The sequence below is a fragment of the Phalangium opilio genome, unplaced genomic scaffold (genome assembly GCF_054372755.1).
Source record: "Phalangium opilio isolate 3A_F unplaced genomic scaffold, DU_Popi_V2 ptg000505l_1, whole genome shotgun sequence".
Classification (NCBI taxonomy): Eukaryota; Metazoa; Arthropoda; class Arachnida; order Opiliones; family Phalangiidae; genus Phalangium; species Phalangium opilio.
In genome coordinates, this window is record NW_028324239.1 from 2912572 (window position 1) to 2931527 (window position 18956).

Sequence of the window (18956 nt, forward strand, 5' to 3'; positions counted from 1 at the left end):
CACCACCATCTTCTGCTCTTCGTCCATTCCACTTGGACACCAGTCTCTACATACTGGCTTCTAATCACCACCATCTTCGGGTCTTTGTCCATCCCACTTGGACACCAGTCTGCACATACTGGTTCCTAAACACCACCATCCACTGGTCTTCCGTCTATTCCACATAGACACCAATCTGTATCATTGGCTTCTACTCCATTATCATCGTTTGGTTTTAGGATATACGCGGCGATCAGCTAGGGTTACGAGAAACGTCTAGCCTCCCTAAGGTGGGATCGCCACCAAAGGTTGTCGCAATTGCGCTTTTTCCTTACTATTATAATCGAAACCCCAAAATTTGAAGAAAGTGGGCAAGAGGGGTACCCTTCACTTTACACGTCAATATTAGCAAAGTTTGAGATGATAATAGGTAAAACTTTATTTTAAACGATTTAACTATTATTAATGTTAATTATTGAAGATTAAAATAATTAAAAATAATTATATTTATTTAAATATTAAAGATAAACCTCTCGCGCAAAGAGAGAGATTAACATCGCCTCCTATATCTGCCAAGGCCCGTACATGCGATATATTTCATTCATTGCCTCCTATCTATCAAGGCCCGTGTATTGCGATATATTTTTCAAAACAACAACCAAAATGGGAAGCTCCTCTCAGAAACACAATAATTTCTTTTCTCTGTATATGAAATGAAAATATGGATAATACTGCGCTCCTTCTTTAATGGTATCAATCCTTGCCTGTCTATTAATATTTTACGTAGTAGTAAGACGTTTTTAGCGAAGTCTAGAGAGGATAAACATAAGCGAGATTGTTTCGGAAAAAAATACTGCTTCCACTAATGGGTTTATACTCCTTGTTACTCTTGTTGTCTGTGTGTGTAGCAGTTAGCCTTGTGTTGATGTGTTAAGAAATCATGCAAAACCTTAATATTCCCTTTTTCCATAATATAAAGTGAATATGTGGAAGTATTTTTCGTAATTATGATGTATTTAGTACGTTTGTAGCTTTAAAGCTCTGTTTCATTTGGATATTCCAAAGATTTTTTTTAATATTGTTATTTGAAATGGCTGTTTATATATTGCTTAAGCTATACTACATCTGTATATAGAATAATCCTTGGTTTAGTGATTTCATGAAGAAAACTAAGACCTAGACTTCGGCGCGTATAACAAGTATTATCCGCAATAGGCTTAGTGAAACAAAGAGTAAATAATTGAGGCCTGAGGTGAAGTAAACTCTTGGCGTTGATTTTCGTGTCTGAAATGAACAGACATCAACGGTTCAGAGTGAGCCGAAAGTTAAATACACTCTTAAATAATAATAATAAGGTTAGTAAAAGGGCTAATGGTAACTACAGACTTATTCTATTTATGGTGCGCATTGACTATTAGTGAGTCTAGCTACAATTTAGCTTTGGTGTTATTTAACGTTAACATTCATGTTGGCAAACTAAGAATATTGTTGAGGTGAGACGAGACGATAATGTTTACACTGCAAACCAGTTGTGAATGTAGCTTTCAGAATATAGGGTAAACAGCTGAAGCGTAGACTTCATTTCCTGTTCTTTTCCCCATTGACTTATTTCCATGTGTCCAAGATTTATTCTTATTGGATGTAAAATGTCGTCTGCTTTACTGTACATTCGCTATGTTTGGAGTACTGCTTCAATATTTCGTAAATTTTTACTTCAAAAAAGTGAAATAATTCCATATCTAGGTAAATACGTTTGTAGTAGTAGACCTCTTGACACGGAGAGGAAATATTTTGGTTTTCCCAACTTGTTTCATATCTATTGGAATTTAAAAGAGGGAAAAAAAGTGAAAAAGCCAACGGCACGCAGTGTTCCTAAGTGGCCTCCCTCCCAAGTACTGACTGCGCTCGACGCTGCTTAACTTCGGTGATCGGACGAGAACCGGTGTTTCCAGCGTGATATGGCATTGCCGCCTCTATTATAAGGCCGGAGCGCGCAGCTCCCGAGGTAGGGAACATTCGCGGGGGGGATGAAACCTCACTTCTCCGATAGACGGAGCTCGTTTGGAAAGAATTTAAAAAATTAAATGGCGCGTAAATTCAAAGTCTTGTAATGGTTCCTTTGCAAGAAAGACGAATTATATAAGTTTTTGGCTTATCTTCTCTAGGAATTAGAAAACTAAATATAAACAGAGTAGCTTTAAAAGATTTTATTTTGTTTTATAAGAGTAACAAGAATTCTTATTTTGATTTATAAAGTGACAATTTTTATTTTGATTTATAACAGTGACAATTTTTATTTTGATTTATAACAGTGACAATTTTTATTTTGATTTATAACAGTGACAATTTCTGTTTTGATTTATAAGAGTAACAATTTTTATTTTTATTTATAAGAGTGACAATTTTTATTTTGATTTATAAGAGTACATTTTAAACTTTGATTACTTTCTGGATAAAGGTTTTGAATTTAATTTCTTAAAAGCTCCGTATTGGTCAGTAATATCTTTAGCATAATTATTTAAAAGTGGTCTCAAAAACTTTTCTAACAATACCTTTGCAAATTGTATATTGCCACAATTGCACTGTAATGGTTGACAGAAATAAGGCAATAAAATATCCATGTAACTCTCTAGAACATGGCTTCGTGGGAATAAATGTAAAGACAACTGAACAAATTCATCGTCACTAGCTAATAAGGCAATCAACAGTCTCGTGTGATATTTAAGCCCTCCTCGATCCAGTGCACTTATAAGCGCGTGCTGTCGTGAATTAGATGCTGCAGTAATAACTTTATTGAGGCAATCCCAGCACTCGGAATTTTCTTCGGCAATCCGAACAATGTATCCTCCGATCATGGCGGTTGAAATTGATTTTATTGTTACTACCGTGTTGTCAGTAATAGTTAGCTTCCCCATTCTCATTAATATCATCTTTAAAGAATTTGTCAAGACAATAACTTGCATGCCACGTTCACTTCCTCCAACAGCATGTGATTGACACAGTTCTCCTCGACCTTCGTTGGTTATAACTGGCCTTGAAATTGATCGCCGGCTGCAGTTAGATGATCCGAAGTCGGTGCTTTTAAAATGCCTGCTACAAATTTTCAGTTCAGAACTTCCGTGCAGGAAGGTTTCAAGATAAGCCGAATTCCCTCCAAATATTGTATATATCCATTTTTGCCTTAATGTTTGGTCTTTCGGAAATGAATGAAAGGTAATGCGTCTATTATCACAAAGTCTCTTCCTTCCCTTCTGATGGCAATCTGGTGCAGCGCATTTTATCATTTTGTAGTTATTTTTCAAATTCTAATTACTCCTTTGAATTACATCCTAACATTGAATTAAAACTAAATTAGTAAATTTTAAGCCTTGGTTAAATGTGAATAATAGCTACCCTAACCCGAAACAAGACAAGGTTACCAAATAATTAGGTTATAATCTATATTGCCCAATTCCCTACATTGATTTTATAATCACACAAGTTTTAAACATTTAAATTAATCTTACCATTTAATGAATTGAGGAACGGTAACGAACCGACTTCGCACACTCCTTGTACTGACGTCCCCAGAGACCCAACAAGCTAACCGGCCCTGCCGTTGAACGGTTGAAGCCGCGCGAAAAGCCTCAGGTTTAAAAATTATGACGTCACATTTTTGTCCAAACGAGCGCCTCTCGCGACAGAAAGCGGCGAATTAAAATGTTAGATTTTGAGAGGGGAAATATCGCGCGCTCCGGCCTTATACAATAGAGGCGGCAATGGATATGGCCGTTGCCGAGAGTGCTAGTTAATAATTCGAATTTAAAGAAAGTGAGACAAATTAACCTTCATCTTTTTAAAACAATATCAAAAAGAAAATACGTTTTCTTTTTTCATATCTATTGGAATTTAAAAGAGGGAAAAAAAAGTGAAAAAGCCAACGGCAAGCAGTGTTCCTAAGTGGTCTCCCTCCCAAGTACTGACTGCGCTCGACGCTGCTTAACTTCGGTGATCGGTCGAGAACAGGTGTATTCATTGTGATATGGCCGTTGCCGACAGTACTAGTTAATAATTTGAATTTAATTAACCTTCATTTTTATAAAACAATAACAAAAAGAAGATATGTTTGCTTTTTTCATATCTGGTGGAATTTAAAAGAGGAAACAAAAAGGAAAAAGCCAACGGCACGAAGTGTTCCCAAGTACTGACTGAGCTCGACGCTGCTTAACTTCGGTGATCGGACGAGAACCGGTATTTCCAGCGTGATATGGCCGTTGCCGAGAGTGCTAGTTAATAATTCGAATTTAAAGAAAGTGAGACAAATTAACCTTCACCTTTTTAAAACAATATCAAAAAGAAAATATGTTTGCTTTTTTCATATCTATTGGAATTTAAAAGAGGAAAAAAAGTGAAAAAGCCAACGGCACACACTGTTCAAATTCAAAAAAATTCAAATTCAAAAAAATGTTTATTTTTTACTTTTCATTACATATACAGTTTGCTACGGGGCTAAGTCACATTGTGACTTGTAAGCCCCGTGCCTATCTGCTTAATTTAACTACAACAATTTAATTTAAAAAATAGATTTAACAATGGTGTATTATAATAATTAGTGTTAAAGATTCATGAAAAAAGAATTAATGAATTTATGTTATATCCACTTAAAATTGAACAGTGGCATGGTATAATATAAAAAATTTAACAATTGGTTATGCCAAAGGTGGCTTTATAAAAACAAATTAAATAAAAAAGTAAAGGTTTTATTATTTTTTTCTACTATTAGTGATTTTATAGTCTTTTTAAATCTAGTTAAAGTCGGTTTTGCTTGAATTTCAGGTGATATTGTGTTATATAATTTTATTCCCGTATAAAATATTGACGTGAATTTTTTTGAAGTGTTACATTTAGGTAAATCTAATAGCTCTAGTGATCTAGTATGTCTATTTTTCAGCTTAATTTTTAGTAGGCTATTTTCCCGCCTAATGTTTGTGTATATGAAACATAAGCTATTATACTGTATACTCTCTTGTATGTTTAAAATTTTTGCCCTAGTAAAGTACTCTTGGGTATGGTCTCTAAATGATAAATTATATATTGATCTAATTGCCCTTTTTTGTAGGATATGTATCCTATTTTTATTAGCTTTTGTTGTGTTGCCCCAGAATTGTATTCCATAGGAGAGCACCGAATTAAATAATGCGTGGTATATTTCAATTAGAATATTTCTGGGTACCATTTTTCTACAATGGTAAAGTAATCCATTAACTCGGGCTAATTTTGAGCTGGTTATATTAACATGACTGTCCCAGGTCAGGTGTTTATCAAAGTATAGGCCTAGATATTTGTATTTATCTACTATTTTAATTATTTCCTTATTAAGTTCGATACCATTTAGTACCCTACTGACATCTGTACCCCTATTATGGAATATTATGCATTCCGTCTTTTTTATATTAAGGAGAAGCCCATTATCTGTGATCCACTTAAATATCTTATCTAGGTAGTGGTTTGATTGATCTATTGCATTTATTGGGTTTGCGGATTTATATAAAAGGAGCGCGTCATCTGCGTACATGAACATGTGACCAGACGGTGCCTGTTTAATGAGGTCATTTATAAATAGATTAAATAGGAGTGGTGATATTATAGAGCCCTGCGGAACTCCAGACATTAATTGACTTGGCGCAGATAAATCCCTTCCCACTCTAGTGTAGCATTGTCTATTTTCTAGGTAGCTTTTTAGCCACGCACTTGCAGTTCCTCTGATCCCTTGTTTGTATAGTTTGTTTAGTAGATGTTCGTGATCTACACTATCGAAAGCTTTTCGCAGATCCAGAAAAACGCCCACACAGATTTCACTTTGATCAAGTGCCTCTAGTATATACTTGTATGCTCCCCCTAATGCTTCCATTGTACCATTTCCACTACGGAAACCAAATTGAAATTCCGATAATATGTTAAATTTCTCCACGAAGGAGTTGAGTCGCACGTGAAAGGCTTTATCAAATATTTTTGCTATAATAGATAGAAGTGAAATAGGGCGATAATTTGACGGAGTTTTTGGGTCGTCTTTTTTAAAAATTGGAACTGTTATGGTTTTTTTTAGATTTTCTGGATAGATACCTAGATTGAAGGATAAGTTAATTAGGTATTTAAGTGGGGTTATTATGCTTTCTATCACTATTTTCAGCGGTTTAGCTTTTATGCCGTCAAAGCCAGATGACGAGTTATTTTGGAGGGAGTTAATTATGGTTACCAGTTCTGCTTCGTCGGTTTCGTACAGAGCCATTGTGTTGGGGTTTAGTTCGAGAAAGTTTAATGATTTAACATTAACTGGTTTAGATTCGTTGCTAGTAAAATATTCATTTAATTTATTAGGGTTCCTAAGTGGTCTCCCTCCCAAGGACTGACTGCGCTCGACGCTGCTTAACTTCGGTGATCGGACGAGAACCGGTGTTTTCAGCGTGATATGGCCGTTGACGAGAGTGCAAGTTAATAATTCGAATTTAAATTAAGTGAGACAAATTAACCTTCATCTTTTTAAAACAATAACAAAAAGAAAATATGTTTGCTTTTTTCATATCTATTGGAATTTAAAAGAGGGAAAAAAAAGTGAAAAAGCCAACGGCAAGCAGTGTTCCTAAGTGGTCTCCCTCCCAAGTACTGACTGCGCTAGACGCTGCTTAACTTCGGTGATCGGACGAGAACCGGTGTATTCAGCGTGATATGGCCGTTGCCGAGAGTGCTTGTTAATAATTTGAATTTAATTAACCTTCATCTTTATAAAACAATAACAAAAAGAAGATATGTTTGCTTTTTTCATATCTGGTGGAATTTAAAAGAGGAAACAAAAAGTAAAAAGCCAACGGCACGAAGTGTTCCCAAGTACTGACTGAGCTCGACGCTGCTTAACTTCGGTGATCGGACGAGAACCGGTATTTCCAGCGTGATATGGCCGTTGCCGAGAGTGCTAGTTAATAATTCGAATTTAAAGAAAGTGAGACAAATTAACCTTCACCTTTTTAAAACAATATCAAAAAGAAAATATGTTTGCTTTTTTCATATCTATTGGAATTTAAAATACAAAAAAAAAGTGAAAATGCTAACGGCAAGCAGTGTTCCTAAGTGCTCTCCCTCCCAAGTACTGACTGCGCTCGACGCTGCTTAACTTCGGTTATCGGACGAGAACCGGTGTTTTCAGCGTGATATGGCCGTTGCCGAGAGTGCTAGTTAATAATTCGAATTTAAAGTAAGTGAGACAAATTAACCTTCACCTTTTTAAAACAATAACAAAAAGAAAATAAGTTTGCTTTTTTCATATCTATTGGAATTTAAAAGACAAAAAAAAGTGAAAAAGCTAACAGGAAGCAGTGTTTATAAGTGGTCTCCCTCCCAAGCACTGACTGCGCTCAACGCTGCTTAACTTCGGTGATCGGACGAGAACCGGTGTATTCAGCGTGATATGGCCGTTGCCGAGAGTGCTTGTTAATAATTTGAATTTAAAGAAAGTGAGACAAATTAACCTTCATCTTTTTAAAACAATAACAAAAAGAAAATATGTTTGCTTTTTTCATATCTATTGGAATTTAAAAGAGGAAAAAAAGTGAAAAAGCCAACGGCACACACTGTTCCTAAGTGGTCTCCCTCCCAAGGACTGACTGCGCTCGACGCTGCTTAACTTCGGTGATCGGACGAGAACCGGTGTTTTCAGCGTGATATGGCCGTTGACGAGAGTGCAAGTTAATAATTCGAATTTTAATTAAGTGAGACAAATTAACCTTCATCTTTTTAAAACAATAACAAAAAGAAAATATGTTTGCTTTTTTCATATCTATTGGAATTAAAAAGACAAAAAAAGTGAAAAAGCTAACAGGAAGCAGTGTTTATAAGTGGTCTCCCTCCCAAGTACTGACTGCGCTCAACGCTGCTTAACTTCGGTGATCGGACGAGAACCGGTGTATTCAGCGTGATATGGCCGTTGCCGAGAGTGCTTGTTAATAATTTGAATTTAATTAACCTTCATCTTTATAAAACAATATCAAAAAGAAGATATGTTTGCTTTTTTCATATCTGGTGGAATTTAAAAGAGGAAACAAAAAGGAAAAAGCCAACGGCACGAAGTGTTCCCAAGTACTGACTGAGCTCGACGCTGCTTAACTTCGGTGATCGGACGAGAACCGGTGTTTCCAGCGTGATATGGCCGTTGCCGAGAGTGCTAGTTAATAATTCGAATTTAAAGAAAGTGAGACAAATTAACCTTCATCTTTTTAAAACAATAACAAAAAGAAAATATGTTTGCTTTTTTCATATCTATTGGAATTTAAAAGAGGAAAAAAAGTGAAAAAGCCAACGGCACGCACTGTTCCTAAGTGGTCTCCCTCCCAAGGACTGACTGCGCTCGACGCTGCTTAACTTCGGTGATCGGAGGAGAACAGGTGTATTCATTGTGATATGGCCGTTGCCGACAGTACTAGTTAATAATTTGAATTTAATTAACCTTCATTTTTATAAAACAATAACAAAAAGAAGATATGTTTGCTTTTTTCATATCTGGTGGAATTTAAAAGAGGAAACAAAAAGGAAAAAGCCAACGGCACGAAGTGTTCCCAAGTACTGACTGAGCTCGACGCTGCTTAACTTCGGTGATCGGACGAGAACCGGTATTTCCAGCGTGATATGGCCGTTGCCGAGAGTGCTAGTTAATAATTCGAATTTAAAGAAAGTGAGGCAAATTAACCTTCACCTTTTTAAAACAATATCAAAAAGAAAATATGTTTGCTTTTTTCATATCTATTGGAATTTAAAATACAAAAAAAAGTGAAAATGCTAACGGCAAGCAGTGTTCCTAAGTGCTCTCCCAACCAAGTACTGACTGCGCTCAACGCTGCTTAACTTCGGTGATCGGACGAGAACCGGTGTATTCAGCGTGATATAGCCGTTGCCGAGAGTGCTTGTTAATAATTTGAATTTAATTAACCTTCATCCCTATAAAAATATCAAAAAGAAGATATGTTTGCTTTTTTCATATCTGGTGGAATTTAAAAGCGGAAACAAAAAGGAAAAAGCCAACGGCACGAAGTGTTCCCAAGTACTAACTGAGCTCGACGCTGCTTAACTTCGGTGATCGGACGAGAACCGGTGTTTCCAGCGTGATATGGCCGTTGCCGAGAGTGCTAGTTAATAATTCGAATTTAAAGAAAGTGTATCAAATTAACCTTCACCTTTTTAAAACAATATCAAAAAGAAAATATGATTGCTTTTTTAATATCTATTGGAATTTAAAATACAAAAAAAAGTGAAAATGCTAACGGCAAGCAGTGTTCCTAAGTGCTCTCCCTCCCAAGTACTGACTGCGCTCAACGCTGCTTAACTTCGGAGATCGGACGAGAACCGGTGTTTTCAGCATGATATGGCCGTTGCCGAGAGTGCTAGTTAATAATTCGAATTTAAAGTAAGTGAGACAAATTAACCTTCATCTTTTTAAAACAATAACAAAAAGAAAATATGTATGCTTTTTTCATATCTATTGGAATTTAAAAGACAAAAAAAAGTGAAAAAGCAAACGGGAAGCAGTGTTTATAAGTGGTCTCCCTCCCAAGTACTGACTGCGCTCAACGCTGCTTAACTTCGGTGATCGGACGAGAACCGGTGTATTCAGCGTGATATGGCCGTTGCCGAGAGTGCTTGTTAATAATTTGAATTTAATTAACCTTCATCTTTATAAAACAATAACAAAAAGAAGATATGTTTGCTTTTTTCATATCTGGTGGAATTTAAAAGAGGAAACAAAAAGGAAAAAGCCAACGGCACGAAGTGTTCCCAAGTACTGACTGAGCTCGACGCTGCTTAACTTCGGTGATCGGACGAGAACCGGTGTTTCCAGCGTGATATGGCCGTTGCCGAGAGTGCTAGTTAACAATTCGAATTTAAATTAAGTGAGACAAATTAACCTTCATCTTTTTAAAACAATAACAAAAAGAAAATATGTATGCTTTTTTCATATTTATTGGAATTTAAAAGAGGGAAAAAAAGGTGAAAAAGCCAACGGCACGCAGTGTTCCTTAGTGCTCTCCCTCCCAAGTACTGACTGCGCTCGACGCTGCTTAACTTCGGTGATCGGACGAGAACCGGTGTTTTCAGCGTGATATGGCCGTTGACGAGAGTGCAAATTAATAATTCGAATATAAATTAAGTGAGACAAATTAACCTTCATCTTTTTAAAACAATAACAAAAAGAAAATATGTTTGCTTTTTTCATATCTATTGGAATTTAAAAGAGGGGAAAAAAAGTGAAAAAGCCAACGGTAAGCAGTGTTCCTAAGTGGTCTCCCTCCCAAGTACTGACTGCGCTCGACGCTGCTTAACTTCGGTGATCGGACGAGAACAGGTGTATTCATTGTGATATGGCCGTTGCCGACAGTACTAGTTAATAATTTGAATTTAATTAACCTTCATTTTTATAAAACAATAACAAAAAGAAGATATGTTTGCTTTTTTCATGTCTGGTGGAATTTAAAAGAGGAAACAAAAAGGAAAAAGCCAACGGCACGAAGTGTTCCCAAGTACTGACTGAGCTCGACGCTGCTTAACTTCGGTGATCGGACGAGAACCGGTGTTTCCAGCGTGATATGGCCGTTGCCGAGAGTGCTAGTTAATAATTCGAATTTAAAGAAAGTGAGACAAATTAACCTTCATCTTTTTAAAACAATAACAAAAAGAAAATATGTTTGCTTTTTTCATATCTATTGGAATTTAAAAGAGGAAAAAAAGTGAAAAAGCCAACGGCACGCACTGTTCCTAAGTGGTCTCCCTCCCAAGGACTGACTGCGCTCGACGCTGCTTAACTTCGGTGATCGGACGAGACCCGGTGTTTTCAGCGTGATATGGCCGTTGACGAGAGTGCAAGTTAATAATTCGAATATAAATTAAGTGAGACAAATTAACCTTCATCTTTTTAAAACAATAACAAAAAGAAAATATGTTTGCTTTTTTCATATCTATTGGAATTTAAAAGAGGGGAAAAAAAGTGAAAAAGCCAACGGTAAGCAGTGTTCCTAAGTGGTCTCCCTCCCAAGTACTGACTGCGCTCGACGCTGCTTAACTTCGGTGATCGGACGTGAACAGGTGTATTCATTGTGATATGGCCGTTGCCGACAGTACTAGTTAATAATTTGAATTTAATTAACCTTCATTTTTATAAAACAATAACAAAAAGAAGATATGTTTGCTTTTTTCATGTCTGGTGGAATTTAAAAGAGGAAACAAAAAGGAAAAAGCCAACGGCACGAAGTGTTCCCAAGTACTGACTGAGCTCGACGCTGCTTAACTTCGGTAATCGGACGAGAACCGGTGTTTCCAGCGTGATATGGCCGTTGCCGAGAGTGCTAGTTAATAATTCGAATTTAAAGAAAGTGAGACAAATTAACCTTCATCTTTTTAAAACAATAACAAAAAGAAAATATGTTTGCTTTTTTCATATCTATTGGAATTTAAAAGAGGAAAAAAAGTGAAAAAGCCAACGGCACGCACTGTTCCTAAGTGGTCTCCCTCCCAAGGACTGACTGCGCTCGACGCTGCTTAACTTCGGTGATCGGACGAGACCCGGTGTTTTCAGCGTGATATGGCCGTTGACGAGAGTGCAAGTTAATAATTCGAATATAAATTAAGTGAGACAAATTAACCTTCATCTTTTTAAAACAATAACAAAAAGAAAATATGTTTGCTTTTTTCATATCTATTGGAATTTAAAAGAGGGAAAAAAAAGTGAAAAAGCCAACGGTAAGCAGTGTTCCTAAGTGGTCTCCCTCCCAAGTACTGACTGCGCTCGACGCTGCTTAACTTCGGTGATCGGACGAGAACAGGTGTATTCATTGTGATATGGCCGTTGCCGACAGTACTAGTTAATAATTTGAATTTAATTAACCTTCATTTTTATAAAACAATAACAAAAAGAAGATATGTTTGCTTTTTTCATATCTGGTGGAATTTAAAAGAGGAAACAAAAAGGAAAAAGCCAACGGCACGAAGTGTTCCCAAGTACTGACTGAGCTCGACGCTGCTTAACTTCGGTGATCGGACGAGAACCGGTATTTCCAGCGTGATATGGCCGTTGCCGAGAGTGCTAGTTAATAATTCGAATTTAAAGAAAGTGAGGCAAATTAACCTTCACCTTTTTAAAACAATATCAAAAAGAAAATATGTTTGCTTTTATCATATCTATTGGAATTTAAAATACAAAAAAAAGTGAAAATGCTAACGGCAAGCAGTGTTCCTAAGTGCTCTCCCTCCCAAGTACTGACTGCGCTCAACGCTGCTTAACTTCGGTGATCGGACGAGAACCGGTGTATTCAGCGTGATATAGCCGTTGCCGAAAGTGCTTGTTAATAATTTGAATTTAATTAACCTTCATCCCTATAAAAATATCAAAAAGAAGATATGTTTGCTTTTTTCATATCTGGTGGAATTTAAAAGAGGAAACAAAAAGGAAAAAGCCAACGGCACGAAGTGTTCCCAAGTACTAACTGAGCTCGACGCTGCTTAACTTCGGTGATCGGACGAGAACCGGTGTTTCCAGCGTGATATGGCCGTTGCCGAGAGTGCTAGTTAATAATTCGAATTTAAAGAAAGTGTAACAAATTAACCTTCACCTTTTTAAAACAATATCAAAAAGAAAATATGATTGCTTTTTTAATATCTATTGGAATTTAAAATACAAAAAAAAGTGAAAATGCTAACGGCAAGCAGTGTTCCTAAGTGCTCTCCCTCCCAAGTACTGACTGCGCTCAACGCTGCTTAACTTCGGAGATCGGACGAGAACCGGTGTTTTCAGCGTGATATGGCCGTTGCCGAGAGTGCTAGTTAATAATTCGAATTTAAAGTAAGTGAGACAAATTAACCTTCATCTTTTTAAAACAATAACAAAAAGAAAATATGTATGCTTTTTTCATATCTATTGGAATTTAAAAGACAAAAAAAAGTGAAAAAGCAAACGGGAAGCAGTGTTTATAAGTGGTCTCCCTCCCAAGTACTGACTGCGCTCAACGCTGCTTAACTTCGGTGATCGGACGAGAACCGTTGTATTCAGCGTGATATGGCCGTTGCCGAGAGTGCTTGTTAATAATTTGAATTTAATTAACCTTCATCTTTATAAAACAATAACAAAAAGAAGATATGTTTGCTTTTTTCATATCTGGTGGAATTTAAAAGAGGAAACAAAAAGGAAAAAGCCAACGGCACGAAGTGTTCCCAAGTACTGACTGAGCTCGACGCTGCTTAACTTCGGTGATCGGACGAGAACCGGTATTTCCAGCGTGATATGGCCGTTGCCGAGAGTGCTAGTTAATAATTCGAATTTAAAGAAAGTGAGACAAATTAACCTTCACCTTTTTAAAACAATATCAAAAAGAAAATATGTTTGCTTTTTTCATATCTATTGGAATTTAAAAGAGGAAAAAAAGTGAAAAAGCCAACGGCACACACTGTTCCTAAGTGGTCTCCCTCCCAAGGACTGACTGCGCTCGGCGCTGCTTAACTTCGGTGATCGGACGAGAACCGGTGTTTTCAGCGTGATATGGCCGTTGACGAGAGTGCAAGTTAATAATTCGAATTTAAATTAAGTGAGACAAATTAACCTTCATCTTTTTAAAACAATAACAAAAAGAAAATATGTTTGCTTTTTTCATATCTATTGGAATTTAAAAGAGGGAAAAAAAGTGAAAAAGCCAACGGCAAGCAGTGTTCCTAAGTGGTCTCCCTCCCAAGTACTGACTGCGCTAGACGCTGCTTAACTTCGGTGATCGGACGAGAACCGGTGTATTCAGCGTGATATGGCCGTTGCCGAGAGTGCTTGTTAATAATTTGAATTTAATTAACCTTCATCTTTATAAAACAATAACAAAAAGAAGATATGTTTGCTTTTTTCATATCTGGTGGAATTTAAAAGAGGAAACAAAAAGTAAAAAGCCAACGGCACGAAGTGTTCCCAAGTACTGACTGAGCTCGACGCTGCTTAACTTCGGTGATCGGACGAGAACCGGTATTTCCAGCGTGATATGGCCGTTGCCGAGAGTGCTAGTTAATAATTCGAATTTAAAGTAAGTGAGACAAATTAACCTTCACCTTTTTAAAACAATAACAAAAAGAAAATATGTTTGCTTTTTTCATATCTATTGGAATTTAAAAGACAAAAAAAGTGAAAAAGCTAACAGGAAGCAGTGTTTATAAGTGGTCTCCCTCCCAAGCACTGACTGCGCTCAACGCTGCTTAACTTCGGTGATCGGACGAGAACCGGTGTATTCAGCGTGATATGGCCGTTGCCGAGAGTGCTTGTTAATAATTTGAATTTAAAGAAAGTGAGACAAATTAACCTTCATCTTTTTAAAACAATAACAAAAAGAAAATATGTTTGCTTTTTTCATATCTATTGGAATTTAAAAGAGGAAAAAAAGTGAAAAAGCCAACGGCACACACTGTTCCTAAGTGGTCTCCCTCCCAAGGACTGACTGCGCTCGACGCTGCTTAACTTCGGTGATCGGACGAGAACCGGTGTTTTCAGCGTGATATGGCCGTTGACGAGAGTGCAAGTTAATAATTCGAATTTAAATTAAGTGAGACAAATTAACCTTCATCTTTTTAAAACAATAACAAAAAGAAAATATGTTTGCTTTTTTCATATCTATTGGAATTTAAAAGACAAAAAAAGTGAAAAAGCTAACAGGAAGCAGTGTTTATAAGTGGTCTCCCTCCCAAGTACTGACTGCGCTCAACGCTGCTTAACTTCGGTGATCGGACGAGAACCGGTGTATTCAGCGTGATATGGCCGTTGCCGAGAGTGCTTGTTAATAATTTGAATTTAATTAACCTTCATCTTTATAAAACAATATCAAAAAGAAGATATGTTTGCTTTTTTCATATCTGGTGGAATTTAAAAGAGGAAACAAAAAGGAAAAAGCCAACGGCACGAAGTGTTCCCAAGTACTGACTGAGCTCGACGCTGCTTAACTTCGGTGATCGGACGAGAACCGGTGTTTCCAGCGTGATATGGCCGTTGCCGAGAGTGCTAGTTAATAATTCGAATTTAAAGAAAGTGAGACAAATTAACCTTCATCTTTTTAAAACAATAACAAAAAGAAAATATGTTTGCTTTTTTCATATCTATTGGAATTTAAAAGAGGAAAAAAAGTGAAAAAGCCAACGGCACGCACTGTTCCTAAGTGGTCTCCCTCCCAAGGACTGACTGCGCTCGACGCTGCTTAACTTCGGTGATCGGAGGAGAACAGGTGTATTCATTGTGATATGGCCGTTGCCGACAGTACTAGTTAATAATTTGAATTTAATTAACCTTCATTTTTATAAAACAATAACAAAAAGAAGATATGTTTGCTTTTTTCATATCTGGTGGAATTTAAAAGAGGAAACAAAAAGGAAAAAGCCAACGGCACGAAGTGTTCCCAAGTACTGACTGAGCTCGACGCTGCTTAACTTCGGTGATCGGACGAGAACCGGTATTTCCAGCGTGATATGGCCGTTGCCGAGAGTGCTAGTTAATAATTCGAATTTAAAGAAAGTGAGGCAAATTAACCTTCACCTTTTTAAAACAATATCAAAAAGAAAATATGTTTGCTTTTTTCATATCTATTGGAATTTAAAATACAAAAAAAAGTGAAAATGCTAACGGCAAGCAGTGTTCCTAAGTGCTCTCCCTCCCAAGTACTGACTGCGCTCAACGCTGCTTAACTTCGGTGATCGGACGAGAACCGGTGTATTCAGCGTGATATAGCCGTTGCCGAGAGTGCTTGTTAATAATTTGAATTTAATTAACCTTCATCCCTATAAAAATATCAAAAAGAAGATATGTTTGCTTTTTTCATATCTGGTGGAATTTAAAAGAGGAAACAAAAAGGAAAAAGCCAACGGCACGAAGTGTTCCCAAGTACTAACTGAGCTCGACGCTGCTTAACTTCGGTGATCGGACGAGAACCGGTGTTTCCAGCGTGATATGGCCGTTGCCGAGAGTGCTAGTTAATAATTCGAATTTAAAGAAAGTGTAACAAATTAACCTTCACCTTTTTAAAACAATATCAAAAAGAAAATATGATTGCTTTTTTAATATCTATTGGAATTTAAAATACAAAAAAAAGTGAAAATGCTAACGGCAAGCAGTGTTCCTAAGTGCTCTCCCTCCCAAGTACTGACTGCGCTCAACGCTGCTTAACTTCGGAGATCGGACGAGAACCGGTGTTTTCAGCGTGATATGGCCGTTGCCGAGAGTGCTAGTTAATAATTCGAATTTAAAGTAAGTGAGACAAATTAACCTTCATCTTTTTAAAACAATAACAAAAAGAAAATATGTATGCTTTTTTCATATCTATTGGAATTTAAAAGACAAAAAAAAGTGAAAAAGCAAACGGGAAGCAGTGTTTATAAGTGGTCTCCCTCCCAAGTACTGACTGCGCTCAACGCTGCTTAACTTCGGTGATCGGACGAGAACCGGTGTATTCAGCGTGATATGGCCGTTGCCGAGAGTGCTTGTTAATAATTTGAATTTAATTAACCTTCATCTTTATAAAACAATAACAAAAAGAAGATATGTTTGCTTTTTTCATATCTGGTGGAATTTAAAAGAGGAAACAAAAAGGAAAAAGCCAACGGCACGAAGTGTTCCCAAGTACTGACTGAGCTCGACGCTGCTTAACTTCGGTGATCGGACGAGAACCGGTGTTTCCAGCGTGATATGGCCGTTGCCGAGAGTGCTAGTTAACAATTCGAATTTAAATTAAGTGAGACAAATTAACCTTCATCTTTTTAAAACAATAACAAAAAGAAAATATGTATGCTTTTTTCATATTTATTGGAATTTAAAAGAGGGAAAAAAAGGTGAAAAAGCCAACGGCACGCAGTGTTCCTTAGTGCTCTCCCTCCCAAGTACTGACTGCGCTCGACGCTGCTTAACTTCGGTGATCGGACGAGAACCGGTGTTTTCAGCGTGATATGGCCGTTGACGAGACTGCAAGTTAATAATTCGAATATAAATTAAGTGAGACAAATTAACCTTCATCTTTTTAAAACAATAACAAAAAGAAAATATGTTTGCTTTTTTCATATCTATTGGAATTTAAAAGAGGGGAAAAAAAGTGAAAAAGCCAACGGTAAGCAGTGTTCCTAAGTGGTCTCCCTCCCAAGTACTGACTGCGCTCGACGCTGCTTAACTTCGGTGATCGGACGAGAACAGGTGTATTCATTGTGATATGGCCGTTGCCGACAGTACTAGTTAATAATTTGAATTTAATTAACCTTCATTTTTATAAAACAATAACAAAAAGAAGATATGTTTGCTTTTTTCATATCTGGTGGAATTTAAAAGAGGAAACAAAAAGGAAAAAGCCAACGGCACGAAGTGTTCCCAAGTACTGACTGAGCTCGACGCTGCTTAACTTCGGTGATCGGACGAGAACCGGTGTTTCCAGCGTGATATGGCCGTTGCCGAGAGTGCTAGTTAATAATTCGAATTTAAAGAAAGTGAGACAAATTAACCTTCATCTTTTTAAAACAATAACAAAAAGAAAATATGTTTGCTTTTTTCATATCTATTGGAATTTAAAAGAGGAAAAAAAGTGAAAAAGCCAACGGCACGCACTGTTCCTGAGTGGTCTCCCTCCCAAGGACTGACTGCGCTCGACGCTGCTTAACTTCGGTGATCGGACGAGAACCGGTATTTCCAGCGTGATATGGCCGTTGCCGAGAGTGCTAGTTAATAATTCGAATTTAAAGAAAGTGAGGCAAATTAACCTTCACCTTTTTAAAACAATATCAAAAAGAAAATATGTTTGCTTTTATCATATCTATTGGAATTTAAAATACAAAAAAAAGTGAAAATGCTAACGGCAAGCAGTGTTCCTAAGTGCTCTCACTCCCAAGTACTGACTGCGCTCAACGCTGCTTAACTTCGGTGATCGGACGAGAACCGGTGTATTCAGCGTGATATAGCCGTTGCCGAAAGTGCTTGTTAATAATTTGAATTTAATTAACCTTCATCCCTATAAAAATATCAAAAAGAAGATATGTTTGCTTTTTTCATATCTGGTGGAATTTAAAAGAGGAAACAAAAAGGAAAAAGCCAACGGCACGATGTGTTCCCAAGTACTAACTGAGCTCGACGCTGCTTAACTTCGGTGATCGGACGAGAACCGGTGTTTCCAGCGTGATATGGCCGTTGCCGAGAGTGCTAGTTAATAATTCGAATTTAAAGAAAGTGTAACAAATTAACCTTCACCTTTTTAAAACAATATCAAAAAGAAAATATGATTGCTTTTTTAATATCTATTGGAATTTAAAATACAAAAAAGTGAAAATGCTAACGGCAAGCAGTGTTCCTAAGTGCTCTCCCTCCCAAGTACTGACTGCGCTCAACGCTGCTTAACTTCGGAGATCGGACGAGAACCGGTGTTTTCAGCGTGATATGGCCGTTGCCGAGAGTGCTAGTTAATAATTCGAATTTAAAGTAAGTGAGACAAATTAACCTTCATCTTTTTAAAACAATAACAAAAAGAAAATATGTATGCTTTTTTCATATCTATTGGAATTTAAAAGACAAAAAAAAGTGAAAAAGCAAACGGGAAGCAGTGTTTATAAGTGGTCTCCCTCCCAAGTACTGACTGCGCTCAACGCTGCTTAACTTCGGTGATCGGACGAGAACCGGTGTATTCAGCGTGATATGGCCGTTGCCGAGAGTGCTTGTTAATAATTTGAATTTAATTAACCTTCATCTTTATAAAACAATAACAAAAAGAAGATATGTTTGCTTTTTTCATATCTGGTGGAATTTAAAAGAGCAAACAAAAAGGAAAAAGCCAACGGCACGAAGTGTTCCCAAGTACTGACTGAGCTCGACGCTGCTTAACTTCGGTGATCGGACGAGAACCGGTGTTTCCAGCGTGATATGGCCGTTGCCGAGAGTGCTAGTTAACAATTCGAATTTAAATTAAGTGAGACAAATTAAC

General features: G+C 37.1%; 1 protein-coding gene and 54 pseudogenes across 1 annotated transcript; all 55 read right to left on the minus strand.

The window, feature by feature from the left end:
- Positions 1-1830: 1830 nt before the first annotated feature.
- Positions 1831-1948, minus strand: LOC149590656 (5S ribosomal RNA; annotated as a pseudogene).
- Positions 1949-2171: 223 nt separating this feature from the next.
- On the minus strand, positions 2172-3673 carry LOC149590657 (uncharacterized). Its single transcript, XM_089861783.1, has 2 exons — positions 3486-3673; positions 2172-3072 (listed from the first exon to the last, which is right to left on the minus strand). The coding sequence occupies exon 2, from the start codon at positions 2940-2942 to the stop codon at positions 2421-2423; it is 522 nt and encodes a 173-aa protein (XP_089717909.1). The 5' UTR covers positions 2943-3072; positions 3486-3673; the 3' UTR covers positions 2172-2420.
- Positions 3674-3893: 220 nt separating this feature from the next.
- Positions 3894-4012, minus strand: LOC149590658 (5S ribosomal RNA; annotated as a pseudogene).
- A 122-nt stretch (positions 4013-4134) lies between these two features.
- LOC149590659 (5S ribosomal RNA) lies at positions 4135-4237 on the minus strand (annotated as a pseudogene).
- A 2340-nt stretch (positions 4238-6577) lies between these two features.
- Positions 6578-6696, minus strand: LOC149590660 (5S ribosomal RNA; annotated as a pseudogene).
- Positions 6697-6818: 122 nt separating this feature from the next.
- On the minus strand, positions 6819-6921 carry LOC149590661 (5S ribosomal RNA; annotated as a pseudogene).
- Positions 6922-7058: 137 nt separating this feature from the next.
- On the minus strand, positions 7059-7177 carry LOC149590662 (5S ribosomal RNA; annotated as a pseudogene).
- Positions 7178-7313: 136 nt separating this feature from the next.
- Positions 7314-7432, minus strand: LOC149590663 (5S ribosomal RNA; annotated as a pseudogene).
- A 136-nt stretch (positions 7433-7568) lies between these two features.
- LOC149590664 (5S ribosomal RNA) lies at positions 7569-7687 on the minus strand (annotated as a pseudogene).
- Positions 7688-7822: 135 nt separating this feature from the next.
- LOC149590665 (5S ribosomal RNA) lies at positions 7823-7941 on the minus strand (annotated as a pseudogene).
- A 122-nt stretch (positions 7942-8063) lies between these two features.
- On the minus strand, positions 8064-8166 carry LOC149590666 (5S ribosomal RNA; annotated as a pseudogene).
- A 136-nt stretch (positions 8167-8302) lies between these two features.
- Positions 8303-8421, minus strand: LOC149590667 (5S ribosomal RNA; annotated as a pseudogene).
- Positions 8422-8543: 122 nt separating this feature from the next.
- Positions 8544-8646, minus strand: LOC149590668 (5S ribosomal RNA; annotated as a pseudogene).
- A 136-nt stretch (positions 8647-8782) lies between these two features.
- LOC149590669 (5S ribosomal RNA) lies at positions 8783-8901 on the minus strand (annotated as a pseudogene).
- A 120-nt stretch (positions 8902-9021) lies between these two features.
- On the minus strand, positions 9022-9124 carry LOC149590670 (5S ribosomal RNA; annotated as a pseudogene).
- Positions 9125-9260: 136 nt separating this feature from the next.
- LOC149590671 (5S ribosomal RNA) lies at positions 9261-9379 on the minus strand (annotated as a pseudogene).
- Positions 9380-9515: 136 nt separating this feature from the next.
- On the minus strand, positions 9516-9634 carry LOC149590672 (5S ribosomal RNA; annotated as a pseudogene).
- A 122-nt stretch (positions 9635-9756) lies between these two features.
- LOC149590673 (5S ribosomal RNA) lies at positions 9757-9859 on the minus strand (annotated as a pseudogene).
- Positions 9860-9997: 138 nt separating this feature from the next.
- Positions 9998-10116, minus strand: LOC149590674 (5S ribosomal RNA; annotated as a pseudogene).
- Positions 10117-10254: 138 nt separating this feature from the next.
- Positions 10255-10373, minus strand: LOC149590675 (5S ribosomal RNA; annotated as a pseudogene).
- A 122-nt stretch (positions 10374-10495) lies between these two features.
- Positions 10496-10598, minus strand: LOC149590676 (5S ribosomal RNA; annotated as a pseudogene).
- Positions 10599-10734: 136 nt separating this feature from the next.
- LOC149590677 (5S ribosomal RNA) lies at positions 10735-10853 on the minus strand (annotated as a pseudogene).
- Positions 10854-10991: 138 nt separating this feature from the next.
- LOC149590678 (5S ribosomal RNA) lies at positions 10992-11110 on the minus strand (annotated as a pseudogene).
- Positions 11111-11232: 122 nt separating this feature from the next.
- LOC149590679 (5S ribosomal RNA) lies at positions 11233-11335 on the minus strand (annotated as a pseudogene).
- Positions 11336-11471: 136 nt separating this feature from the next.
- LOC149590680 (5S ribosomal RNA) lies at positions 11472-11590 on the minus strand (annotated as a pseudogene).
- A 138-nt stretch (positions 11591-11728) lies between these two features.
- LOC149590681 (5S ribosomal RNA) lies at positions 11729-11847 on the minus strand (annotated as a pseudogene).
- A 122-nt stretch (positions 11848-11969) lies between these two features.
- LOC149590682 (5S ribosomal RNA) lies at positions 11970-12072 on the minus strand (annotated as a pseudogene).
- A 136-nt stretch (positions 12073-12208) lies between these two features.
- Positions 12209-12327, minus strand: LOC149590683 (5S ribosomal RNA; annotated as a pseudogene).
- Positions 12328-12447: 120 nt separating this feature from the next.
- On the minus strand, positions 12448-12550 carry LOC149590684 (5S ribosomal RNA; annotated as a pseudogene).
- Positions 12551-12686: 136 nt separating this feature from the next.
- LOC149590685 (5S ribosomal RNA) lies at positions 12687-12805 on the minus strand (annotated as a pseudogene).
- Positions 12806-12941: 136 nt separating this feature from the next.
- Positions 12942-13060, minus strand: LOC149590686 (5S ribosomal RNA; annotated as a pseudogene).
- A 122-nt stretch (positions 13061-13182) lies between these two features.
- LOC149590687 (5S ribosomal RNA) lies at positions 13183-13285 on the minus strand (annotated as a pseudogene).
- A 136-nt stretch (positions 13286-13421) lies between these two features.
- On the minus strand, positions 13422-13540 carry LOC149590688 (5S ribosomal RNA; annotated as a pseudogene).
- A 137-nt stretch (positions 13541-13677) lies between these two features.
- Positions 13678-13796, minus strand: LOC149590689 (5S ribosomal RNA; annotated as a pseudogene).
- Positions 13797-13918: 122 nt separating this feature from the next.
- On the minus strand, positions 13919-14021 carry LOC149590690 (5S ribosomal RNA; annotated as a pseudogene).
- Positions 14022-14156: 135 nt separating this feature from the next.
- Positions 14157-14275, minus strand: LOC149590691 (5S ribosomal RNA; annotated as a pseudogene).
- A 136-nt stretch (positions 14276-14411) lies between these two features.
- Positions 14412-14530, minus strand: LOC149590692 (5S ribosomal RNA; annotated as a pseudogene).
- A 135-nt stretch (positions 14531-14665) lies between these two features.
- On the minus strand, positions 14666-14784 carry LOC149590693 (5S ribosomal RNA; annotated as a pseudogene).
- Positions 14785-14906: 122 nt separating this feature from the next.
- Positions 14907-15009, minus strand: LOC149590694 (5S ribosomal RNA; annotated as a pseudogene).
- Positions 15010-15145: 136 nt separating this feature from the next.
- LOC149590695 (5S ribosomal RNA) lies at positions 15146-15264 on the minus strand (annotated as a pseudogene).
- Positions 15265-15386: 122 nt separating this feature from the next.
- LOC149590696 (5S ribosomal RNA) lies at positions 15387-15489 on the minus strand (annotated as a pseudogene).
- Positions 15490-15625: 136 nt separating this feature from the next.
- On the minus strand, positions 15626-15744 carry LOC149590697 (5S ribosomal RNA; annotated as a pseudogene).
- A 120-nt stretch (positions 15745-15864) lies between these two features.
- Positions 15865-15967, minus strand: LOC149590698 (5S ribosomal RNA; annotated as a pseudogene).
- Positions 15968-16103: 136 nt separating this feature from the next.
- Positions 16104-16222, minus strand: LOC149590699 (5S ribosomal RNA; annotated as a pseudogene).
- Positions 16223-16358: 136 nt separating this feature from the next.
- LOC149590700 (5S ribosomal RNA) lies at positions 16359-16477 on the minus strand (annotated as a pseudogene).
- A 122-nt stretch (positions 16478-16599) lies between these two features.
- LOC149590701 (5S ribosomal RNA) lies at positions 16600-16702 on the minus strand (annotated as a pseudogene).
- Positions 16703-16840: 138 nt separating this feature from the next.
- On the minus strand, positions 16841-16959 carry LOC149590702 (5S ribosomal RNA; annotated as a pseudogene).
- A 138-nt stretch (positions 16960-17097) lies between these two features.
- LOC149590703 (5S ribosomal RNA) lies at positions 17098-17216 on the minus strand (annotated as a pseudogene).
- Positions 17217-17338: 122 nt separating this feature from the next.
- LOC149590704 (5S ribosomal RNA) lies at positions 17339-17441 on the minus strand (annotated as a pseudogene).
- Positions 17442-17577: 136 nt separating this feature from the next.
- Positions 17578-17696, minus strand: LOC149590705 (5S ribosomal RNA; annotated as a pseudogene).
- Positions 17697-17832: 136 nt separating this feature from the next.
- LOC149590706 (5S ribosomal RNA) lies at positions 17833-17951 on the minus strand (annotated as a pseudogene).
- A 120-nt stretch (positions 17952-18071) lies between these two features.
- LOC149590707 (5S ribosomal RNA) lies at positions 18072-18174 on the minus strand (annotated as a pseudogene).
- Positions 18175-18308: 134 nt separating this feature from the next.
- Positions 18309-18427, minus strand: LOC149590708 (5S ribosomal RNA; annotated as a pseudogene).
- A 136-nt stretch (positions 18428-18563) lies between these two features.
- On the minus strand, positions 18564-18682 carry LOC149590709 (5S ribosomal RNA; annotated as a pseudogene).
- A 122-nt stretch (positions 18683-18804) lies between these two features.
- On the minus strand, positions 18805-18907 carry LOC149590710 (5S ribosomal RNA; annotated as a pseudogene).
- Positions 18908-18956: the final 49 nt, after the last annotated feature.